We start from the raw sequence: 11,184 nt of genomic DNA, 5'->3' as shown, positions 1-11,184 counted from the left end.
TCATTAGTCTCAATGTTTAAGTTTCCAATTTTATGCTGGCACTTGGCTAAGACTGTTGTTCTAAACTGATGACATCACTAGTTATAACCTCACGCTGAGTATCTACTGCTTATGCATCACCTTGAAAATAACATGCCCATTTTCTCCTTTCTGAAAGATGAGAGTTAAAGCCAAGGTCACAGGTAGCCTCCCATCAGTTTTAGTGGCCTTTGAATGATCCAGAGTGTTGAGTAGGTTTTTAGCGTACTAAGGGCACCACTGTCCCTTAGAAAGGAGTCTGAAGCCTCTCACAGTGCGGAATAAAACCCACTCCATCCCAAAAACAGTCTTCTGTTCTGCTACTTGTTGTTTCATGGGACACACCACTGGCTGGGAACAGCACATAATAACGTTAAGAAATCCATCTGGCCAAGATTTACATAACATTCAGAAGCTACTGCTATTTTGCCCCAGCAATGCAATGCATTAGGGAACAGTACAGTCAGGAAGAAGATCCTTGTTAAATACACTCATTATTTAGCATTATTTGGCACAGAAATGCACAGTATTTACTTTTTATGGTGTTTGCTTGGTTGGAAAATAGCACTCCATTTAGATACTTAATTTAGCATTTCATTAATCCTCAAATTTTCCTTTCATTTTTTGTTGTTTTCAGCTTTAGCATTCTTCCAGATGTTCCAGATGTACTGAGTGTAATGGGCAATTAGTGTAAAAACAGTTCAGCCAGTTCACATTATAAATCAAACTAGAGACTAGGGTTACATCAGTGTGTACTAGCAAATTAAACAGATCCTCTCTCATCCAGAGGCCAGCTAGATGAATCTAGTCACATCTCTGCTACGAAATTATTTTACCTTCCCAACCAGGATGCTTTCATCCAGTTTCCTGTTTGGGAATGGTCCCTAGCCTCCCAAGATGTGCCTGAGAACTGTTGGGAAGAATTTTGATCCAAGACAGGATCATTCCAGGGCCGTACTAACAATTTCGAAGTAAAGATGATGGATTTCCAGTGCTCACAGCTGTGTCCTGGCATTGCTTAATTCCTTGGTAAAGAACTAGCCCGTGAAAGGCTCACTCTTTGGTTGTTAATCAGCAGCACATAAAGTCCAACAGCCTCTTCTCCTCTACAGGGAGTGAGGGTGATGTTCTCAGCTCTGCCAGGAGAAAGAGCACATACTAACACTGTGGACTGACAGTGGTCCCTCCATTACAGAATGCAGTCTGCCTGGTGCTACAGTGACATTCAGCCAGCAGTGGAATAGCTAGGCTTTTTGGTGTCTTGCCTTCAAAGGCAAGGACATGAGCTTCTTTCCTCTTTTTCCATTCTTTTGAAGTATGAGTCTTACTCTAGCCCAGCTAGAGTACCAGACAGAAATGATACCCACATTCCAGTTCCAAAGTTTTCTTCATGTGTAAACCCAGTGAAGTCAGTCATTCGTAAGTTTTAATTCTGGGAAAATTTATTCCCTTGGCTGGCTATTCAAGTGTAAGAGACATAAATTAGCTTAATAATGAAGATAATAAGGATGTAAGAGCAGAACAGAAATTTCTTCAGGTCTGAAAGCAGCCAACTTATCAGAAGTGAACAGAATCATTAATGACACATTTAAGTGACAGGATTTAACACAGATGCTGCTATGAAGCTTATACAGTCTTACAGTTTACCAGTTTTGTTTCATTTGAAGGAAAAAAAGAGCCAGATTGTAGGGTAAATTTCAGTCACACGAGGCCATCTAGTGCATATTATCAGTGTTACAACTTTTTGTCTTCCACGCTTTTTTTTACCTCTGGCCCTAGCTCCTGCTCTGTGATTATTTTCTGTAAATTGGGAAATAGCTCATTTGTGAATAATGGATGCAATAAACTTATTCTCTAAAAAGGTCACCATGAACAAAAAAAGAGTCAACGTTTATTTTAATAAACATGCAAACTAAGTAGCTATACAACACACACGAATCAGAATTGTACAAACTTAGAGGAAAAATTTAGCTACAAAACTGGAAGAGTCGAAACACTGCCTAGGAAAGCTGAAGCCTTTGAAAAGAAGTGTCCACAAAAGTTTCTGAGTAAATGAAGGAAAACACTTCACAAACAAGGAAAGCAAAAGCACCACTGACTTGTGTCCCCTAAAATGAGGTGGCATTGTCAAAAGATTTGAACTTCAACTGTGGCAACAAATACATAATGAAGGGCTCATGTGAAAACCAACTTGCTACAGAAACAGTAATGCTCCTGAGAATCCCAGGGAAATGCTTTGCAGGGAAGACAGAAGTGTCAATCCTAACACTCAGGAGCAGAGAGAAGGAGCAAATGACAGAGCACAACTGAAAAGCCTACTGTGTGCTTTATTCACCATAACAACAGGCAGGATGACTGAAATTAAATTAAGAGATCATGATAAGGCAGTGTAAAGCTGTTCTCAGCACTCTTCTGTGTCACGCAGAATTCATTCAGCATGCCCCTGCTTGCTTGATGTGTAAGGCACCTCTGCTTCTCCTGCAAAGGAAAGGGAGGACATAGACATTGCAGACAGCAAGTTAAAATTATAAACTAAAATCTCTCTGAAGTTCTCAGCCAACAATCTGCTAACAGATGCTATAAACATTTGTAGCAGACAAGAAGGCACTGATCTGTAAACAATTTTCTTTTAAAAATTATGTATTTTATCCATAAAAAGCAAGATATTTCCAGTACTACTTTTGAATTCTTATATGCCCTGATTTGGGTCCAGGTGCCTTGTTAGCCTTGTGTTGCTCTTTGGACGCTCCTGTTTACTGTCCGACTTCTACAGTTTCTGCTAGAATAGGAAGTTGCTCACACAAATATGAAGCTCATTTGTTTAGCTCAATTGGACCTTATTGGTGGGAGAAGCAATTAGTCTATAAAGATTAAGCAAAGAAGCAGAGGAGTAGTGACCCTGAAAAAATGATAGCATTTAGGTGGTATGGAAATACCCAATAACTCAGCTAATCTCAGATTTTGTCTTATTCAGGAGTAATTATTGTAAGTAAGTAAGTAAGTAAATATTGTACTTACAGGACTGCTTTGCAGAAAGAACATTTGTTGTTATATGTTTTCCCATCAGAGCCACAAAAAGGTTGGTAGAGTCTTTCACAATAAATAGGTCTTCCTCTCTCTAACCTCTTGTATTCACTGCAGTCTACCTGCAAATACATTAGCATTTTTTCTTTGAATCCATCTTTCTCACATTCTCCATTCACCTAGAGAAATAATGAATATATGAATTTTTTGGACAAGCTTGTCAGCTGCTCTAGAGCAGCACAGTCAATGGGGCTCCACCATCTATATAAGCTGAGCCTAAACCTCAAAAAAGAAACATTTCTTCTGACAGAGATGTGTGTGATGCTACATATGCCAGGTACTGAGCACGTTCAGGGACTTTGCTGTCTGTCTGAACAATACAGTCACTGGAAAAAGTACAGCCCCTTTTCCATCTACAGAAAATTTAAGACAGCATTTTTTCTACCTGAGTGCAATTGTAAGTAAATTCAGGTGTGATTAGTTCTCAAGGACATGAAGGGTTTCTGTCGCTTTATTGCACAAGTATCAGCTCTTGATGCTTTTTACCCTGGTAAAAGGGTCTGCCCAGGCAGAATTAAGTAAAGCTCTACATAAGTATTAGCATGAAAAGAAATTGTTGAAAGGCCCTCATCTGATAGTGGGACTGTATTCATTACAGACTTATATATGAAAATGGGAGTACAAACTAATAAAAGAAATGACTGAAAACATCCCCGTCCTGGTTTTGGAGCTCAATCTTCTTGTGTCAAGGGAATGTCATTCCTGGTGTTTGTCAAGCAAGGAGTTCCTTTTGCAATGCACATATTCTATTTAATATGCTGTTTGTTATCCTGAAAAGCCTGGGGTTTGCTTGCCTAGGAAGTCACCTGTCCTTTTAGGTGCTGTTGTAACTAAAATTGGTTCAGCTCTTTTTGCTGCTAGTCTAGCGACAGTTTGAAGCTTTGAGTCTTTGGAGGGACACTATCACTGGAGCTTTTCCTTTCTGAAGATGTAGCCAAAGTATGTATTATAAATGTATGTGTTTAAAACAGAACCCAGCCTTGCTGTTCTGTTGTTTTGGCCTGTTTTTTTCCCTTTCATTCCAACTCTTAGTGAAGGACAGGAGTATTGCTTCAGCCAAACCCTGGAATTTGTTACAGATTATATGGTTGGGTTTATGCCAGTCATTGCCCAGGGTCTGCAGGCAGGTGAGGTGAGGAGATGTGTGCGGTCAGCCCCTTCCGCAGCCCAGCCCCTGTGGCATGGCTGCAGCACAGACTGACAAGTCTCTATTAGCAAAAAGTCATTAGCCAATCACTCTTTTGGGTATTATGGGCTTAAATCCAGTGTCCCATTAAAAAAAGCATATGGGATGTTAGCTTACCTAAGTTTTTCCTTCATTTGGTCCTTTCCCTCTCCTCCAAAGCCCTGGCTGCTCACACCTTTCAAACTCTGTGGCCAGAAAGCAGGAGGAAGTACGCCTAACCCCAACTGCAAAAGCAGGTCAGAGACCTGGCAGGTTTCACCGCATAACCCAGCAGAGGCAGTAGCATGGGCCGAAATCTCTGTAGCTTGTAGCTTATAATTTTGAAACTGGTAAACCACCAACTTGTGAGAGGCAGGGGCCAGCTAATAAAAAAGCTAGAAAGTAGGTGAATTTGCCCCATGTATACATATGTGTAACAGCTGGCAAAATGGGGAAGATGTTTAGTTTGGTGTGGAGAGCAGAACAGGCTCCTCCTGGAAAAGTATGTGTGTCTTGGTGCAGCGTCAGAGGTTGTATATGTTGTACTATACAGCAGCTCTGTGAGTGTGAATGTCCACTCCCTGCTACTGTCCACTGGACTCCCAAAGGGCTTGTCTCTGCTCATCTGTGTATGGAATTTTATTGCTTGAGGCATCATTTCTTTCAGTGGTTGACACCAGGATGGACACTCCAGCATAGTCAGAAAGAAATTAAAATCTCTAGGTACATGATTTAGGATCTGAAAGTCACCAAGAAAGCCTTATAGTGCCATTACCAGATAAACATTAAAAAAACCCTTGATTCCTCTGACTTAAAATTTGGCCTTGCCCAATTTCTTGCCCAGACTGCATTACATGTAAAAACGTCTGGAAGTTGTCAGGGCAACAGTATGGAAAAGACATATCTCAAACTCAGGGATTTCTCTCTGAAATACTTTGGCAGCATTTTATTAATGCTTAATATGTTTTTTTTTTTACCTCATGGACCTCATGTTATAAACTGTATTTTTTTATCCAGAAATGAAGGAGAAAATTACTCACCTCATTCTTTTTGGCAGCATCTGCAATATAAACAGAATCACAAAAGATTAAATAAAAACCACTGTTGAAGATACAGTTTGCAGCTGGGGTGGTACCAGCCCTTCCAGCAACATCAAGTCTCTTACTTCCTTGAAAGTAAATACTGATGTAGTTTTTCAGTGTTTAATAAGATACAGGTGTCAGGATCTATTAAACGAGTAGACCTTTTTGTATTATTTACCTTAGAAATCTGTGTCAGCAACCAGAACAGCCTTTGCTGTCAGAGGTAATTCCCCCTTTTCAGCAGAGAAAGATAGAAGACCCAGGAGTCAGTATTATGGTCAATGGCCAGTCTCTTTAGGATGAACTAGTTGTTGAGTATGACTGGGTTTTACTTCTCAAGTTTATAAAAAAAGAAAATCCTATGTGGCTGTAAGCAAATCATGTGGTCCTTTTATACTTTGATTTTCTGTCAATAATGAGGATAATAAATAAAATATAATGCTAAGTATATATAATGATGATAATGCAATCTAGATCATAATGCCACTTTAAAAAGTGTTTTCCCTTGTCAGTCGATATGGGTTCTAGACTATTTGGCAGAAGGACTGGCTCCTATTTTGTATACACATAGCATCTAGTATAATGGAGCCCTGTTCTCAGGTGGGGCTTCAAAATGCTCCTTCAAAACAATGATAATTATGCCTCCCAGAACGTAATCAAGTAACATTGGCATGTCTCCATTGTGGTGACACATTTGTTACTTTCTTTAGGAATGTATTTTGTTCTTCTCCTGTCCTGTAATCGTCATTTTGTGGCTTCCAAGGGATAAAAGTTATCAGGTAGAGACTTCTGTACAGAAGGAGCAGGAAGAAAATGCATTATGATCTAAAAGACAATACAGCTCTAGCACTTGTCTTTCTGTCTAAATGTAGCTTTTTTGATCTTTAAAGCCATTAAGCTTTCCACTGAAACTTCCTTTCATGGAGCTGCCTACATCTCATCTAATAAAGTTGTCCAAGGTAAAGAAAACTAGCATAAATAATGCTCCATGTCAAGTTTCAGCCTATGTCACCAGAAGTTTGCCTGAGTTTTCATTATTCTTGAAGTGGATCAGATTTAACCAACTTCCACAAAAACATTAAGATGTTATTTTTTCTCTGGTAACCTTTTAGTATCCACTATGTATTTGGGAGTGAATGCAAAGAAGATGTGGCTCAAAAAGTATCGATCCATATGGTTTTGGTGCAGACAAGCTAAACTAGAAAGTTCAAGGAAGGGATTTGCTGGAATTCTTATGAAAGCAATATTTGATTATCTGCAGTTAGTGAAACACTGTTTGAAAGAACAGTTTCCATCAAAAGCATAGCATTTCATTGAAGTTGACATTTTTCATAATAATTTTGATTTTGAGATGATTTTCAAAGCAAACTTTTCAGACCTGTTCAAATTCGACAGATTATTTTGTTTCATAAGTTTGATTTTGTTTTAATATTTTCATTGTTTCACTTCTTTAACATTCATAATGCTGTTGAACCACTATACTACAAGCATAGAAGATTTGGGCTCTCCTCTTTCAGTTATTCTAAATGTAGTTATTTGTCTGTATCTTTCTCTTTTTTTAATTGCAAATTTTTTTTTTTTAAACAATTACCAGGTGAAGGCTCAAAAAATTCCTCTCGGCTCCCTATTTTATCATAGAGCCACCTGTGCCTCAAAGCTCTCACCAGCCTGGCAAACTAACATCATAAAGAGGTTATTCACAGCCATATTATGTGGCCTGTGGATAATCAACTGTCTCCTGCTTGCTCGGCTTGGCAGGAGAAGGACCTCATCAGCCCCAAGCTCCCTACTCAGATGAAAGAAGAAAATAAGTAGGTAAAAACCTGCTTTAGCTCTGAGGCTTTACAGTTCACTTTTTAGTTGTAATGCAGAATGCAGTTTTGATTCACACCACCATCAAGGAATAGGTTTCATCTACTCAAGTTGGCAACCATAGAGCTGGTGCAATATTGCTTGCTAAATGGTGCACAAGCAGAAAATTTCACTTACTATCCCAGTAGACTGAGAAGGTTGCAGTGTTTGAACATTAGAACTACAATATATCAGGAAGTAAAAAAGGTTACTCACTTGCTAAGCAAAGAACTGCCAGGGCGAGGAGCAGAAAGGCGCCTGTTATCTTCATGGCAGACATGGGTTCTCGACCTGTTTCACAGCCAATCTGTGCTCTAAGTATTCCAGTAGACTTAGCTTAAATGTGTATATCCGAATCTGTGAGAGAGAGATATATATACCCATGCACAAGAGCAGGAACCCTGATGATGAAATCCCCCTCGTTGAGAAGGTAATTAGAAGAAGGTGTTGCCCATGGGTAGTGTCAATAAGAATGTCTTCTGTACACCATGAAGGTCATACATACAGGGCAAAGATGAGTGTCACAGCATGGATTGTGTTGATAAAGGAGATGTATTGTACTTTGGCTAATCCCCTTGCCTAATTAACTGTTCCATCTCCATTAGCGAGTTCAAGGAGTGACTCAGTAAGGTGGTTACTTATTGCTGTTCTGTTATTGCCATATTGACCCTTAGAGCTGAACGTCATTCCCAGGCGAAAAAATAATTCTTACTGGGTGCGTTCCAAAAGATTCATACCAGTACAGCTGGAATGCTTAATTCCTCTTCTCTGGAAATTTTGGAGACCCTTCTCACTTGGCTGTGGATAGAGGCGATGCTGGTCAGTATGGCCATGCACTGAGCCCTTTCAGACTGCTCTGTGGTAGTAGTTGCTGCTTGGAAAAGTCTTTTCATGTGAATACCCTCACCTTCACACACAGCCCAGAAGATCCCCCAGTCTTGCAGTGTTCTTCTGCCTTTAAAGTTCCATCAGTTTAGAGGTCAAAAACCAATGTTTTGTGACAGAAGGAGCAAAGATACCGCATTGCACTGCCAGCGAAGAGAAGTGCTGAGTTCACAGCCGTTGTGCATCCTGCTGGGTTACTGCGTAGCTTGCTGTCATGGACATATCGAGAAGATCCCTCTGCCTGCCCATCTTCTCCGTTGTTGCTGTTTCCTGCACAATAGGTGTCATATCATGTGGTATTCTTTAAACAAATCCAACACACCAGTTAGTGACTTCATCAATAGGCATAATTTTCTGGATTTTATAATACAGACCAGGGGTAGAGTCACAATGGGAAACTCAGGTCTGAGTCTTAATTTTCATTAAGTTCAAAGTAATGTGGAGTTTTGAGCCTATAGTTTTGTTTGAACCCATCCTTCCAGAAGCAGCAAAGATACCGCATTGCACTGCCAGCGAAGAGAAGTGCTGAGTTCACAGCCGTTGTGCATCCTGCTGGGTTACTGCGTAGCTTGCTGTCATGGACATATCGAGAAGATCCCTCTGCCTGCCCATCTTCTCCGTTGTTGCTGTTTCCTGCACAATAGGTGTCATATCATGTGGTATTCTTTAAACAAATCCAACACACCAGTTAGTGACTTCATCAATAGGCATAATTTTCTGGATTTTATAATACAGACCAGGGGTAGAGTCACAATGGGAAACTCAGGTCTGAGTCTTAATTTTCATTAAGTTCAAAGTAATGTGGAGTTTTGAGCCTATAGTTTTGTTTGAACCCATCCTTCCAGAAGAACTTTCTCTTTAGTGATTTGCAATATAGATGTGCAAATTGTCTCAATATGAAAGATCCCTGCACACCATTACAATTCACAGTATTTCAGCAACTACCTTCCCTACATTGCAAGACAGCTTGGGGCTTTTTCCCCGTGCAGGAGTTAGGGTCATATATGCTAATGGCACAAAGACAGAGGGAGTGAAAGTTCTTACAGAAAAGGTTGTAATAGGTCAGGTAGACCTTGGGCCCCATTAACTCATCCCAAGAGGGATACGGATCATCTTGTCTTTAAAAAATGTAGGTAATTAATAAATGGTTAATTTCTCATCACTTAATGGGACAAAAAACCCAGGTGCCATCAAATTCCAGTTCCAGGATAGGTAAAGATCTCTTTTGAGGCAGAAGCCTGTAGATTTATTTTTTTTTTAATGCCCTTACTTCAGTGATTTCATTTTAAATTTTCCCGTGTTCTTAACTTGGACATCTGTGCCTATTCCTTTGAGGTAGAGATCACAAAAGAGAGGCTGTGATTTAAATTGGGGTTGGATTCTGCTGCGTTGGAATGTCAGTGAAATTGTTGTTCTGGAAAGCCCAAACCTTCTCTGAAGAGCCTGGCACAGAGCATGTATAAACCCGTGGAGAATATTCAGGGCATGTTTGTTGGTTGATGGACAATTACCAGCATTAGGCAACAAGAGCAAAACCTGAAACAACCCAGAAGGTACTCGTAGTCTGAATAGTTTTGGGCAAACAAGACTCTTGAGAATATCTTGAAACTATAAAACTGCAGCTTGACAGAACACGCAGGTTCTTTGACACTGGTATGAGGAAATCTGCCACTTTGGTTACACTGTCTTGCCTAATATGGTGCTACAGAGTGTACTGTCTGATGCAACCTCAGTATCCATCCTATCCCTCTAGCAGAAGAATATAAACATCAGTTTGCAGTCTTCTGAGTTGATGTAGAAGGATTTTCTTAGGAAGAAAGGAAGAGAGGACTTTTGGAGGTTGGAGGGGGCTAATGAGGGAGGCAGATTTTGGATCAGGTTTTTCTTAGCATTTGAAAATTGCCTTGCTGTTGAAAGGAGTCCTGATGTTTATTCTGTGCCCCATAGCAGGAAAGCCATGGAGTGAATGTTTTCTTTCCAGTAATATTTAGGTGTTTTGAATCAAATTAAGATTCATTTTCTGAGCAGTGGACCTTGAGCTTTGTAGGGCTTGCTCAGACCACTCAGGAGGGATACAGTTCTGATGAGAAGCTGTGACATGTTGTAGGGTGTGCAAATAGCAGCTCACTACAAGCAGGGCACAGCAGGGGATCAGCTGAAGTTCTGGAGAGTTTTGCATTTTGAAATATCAAAGCTGCCTTGAAACTTTGAGAAGAAAAATGCCATACACAGAAAGCAACGCTCTGTTTCACTTTCTGCAGTGAACTAATACTCATATGCAAAATCTCAAAATTAAATTCGGTAAAAAGTAATGCCACAAAGCATTTATTGCAACTCCAGTTTAAAGGACACGGAAGTATCTCAGTACCTGTATGCCTAGCTTTAAGAATGGGCAGAATTCACATTACCCAACTGGAGAAAATAGTTGCTGCTTGACTGAAAATATGCTTCATCTGAGGCGCCTTTCTGTCCAAACTTGCAGAGACTTGTTGTTTGCCCTGGTAGTCTTCATACATAGCTGGTCTGACAATCCAAGACCTGTCACCCTCAGGGAGGCCAAAGGTTCTTCTATGTTGGAGTGCTGTCTTCGAGAACATTCAGCATCAGTTTGAGGAGAATAGAGCAGTTGTTCTCTTGGTGGACAAGTCAATGGTTTGCCCCTATAGTGAACAAGTCCAACTCTGCATACCGGGCTGTATTAGTAAGAATGTAATTATCAAGTAAAAAAAAAAAAATCATTTCCCCCTGTTTGGCAGGTATGAGGCTGCATCTGGAGTTCTGTGCACAGTTCTGGGCTCCCCAGCATAAGACAGACACTGAAATACTGGAGCAAATCCAGGGAAAGACCACCGAGATATTTAGAGGGATGAAGCACATGTCATACTAGGAAAGACTGAGAGAAGTAGTTCAGTTTAAAGAAAGAAGGCAAAGTCTTACTGTTGTCTTCAGCTACTTTATAGAGGTGTACAGAGAAGACAAGAGCCAGATTCTTCTCGGAGGTGCGCAGTGAACAGAAGAGAGAGAATAGCGCAAATGGCAGCGCGAGAAATTCCAATTAGATGTGAGGAAAACAAATTCCACAATGAGAGTAGGCAAACA

General features: G+C 40.2%; 1 protein-coding gene across 1 annotated transcript; it reads right to left on the bottom strand.

Annotated features, from left to right (window-relative positions):
• Positions 1 to 2,450: 2,450 nt before the first annotated feature.
• On the bottom strand, positions 2,451 to 7,480 carry LOC104133654 (ovomucoid-like). Its single transcript, XM_009647079.2, has 4 exons — positions 7,417 to 7,480; positions 5,308 to 5,327; positions 3,037 to 3,164; positions 2,451 to 2,496 (listed from the first exon to the last, which is right to left on the bottom strand). The coding sequence occupies exons 1-4, from the start codon at positions 7,478 to 7,480 to the stop codon at positions 2,451 to 2,453; spliced, it is 258 nt and encodes an 85-aa protein (XP_009645374.1).
• Positions 7,481 to 11,184: the final 3,704 nt, after the last annotated feature.

The sequence above is a fragment of the Egretta garzetta genome, unplaced genomic scaffold (assembly GCF_000687185.1).
Source record: "Egretta garzetta isolate BGI_Z169 unplaced genomic scaffold, ASM68718v1 scaffold209, whole genome shotgun sequence".
Classification (NCBI taxonomy): Eukaryota; Metazoa; Chordata; class Aves; order Pelecaniformes; family Ardeidae; genus Egretta; species Egretta garzetta.
The sequence above is the reverse complement of the archived record's forward strand: the minus strand, read 5'-3'. Positions and strand labels throughout refer to the sequence as shown.

Bases quoted from the DNA above. Each gene is read 5' to 3' on its own strand.
- LOC104133654 (XM_009647079.2), bottom strand. From the start codon at position 7,480: ATGTCTGCCATGAAGATAACAGGCGCCTTTCTGCTCCTCGCCCTGGCA. The intron at 5,328-7,416 runs GTGAGTAACCTT...TTTATATTGCAG, and splicing joins GGCAGTTCTTTGCTTAGCAA to ATGCTGCCAAAAAGAATGAG. The intron at 2,497-3,036 runs GTAAGTACAATA...TTTCCTTTGCAG, and splicing joins TCTTTCTGCAAAGCAGTCCT to GAGAAGCAGAGGTGCCTTAC.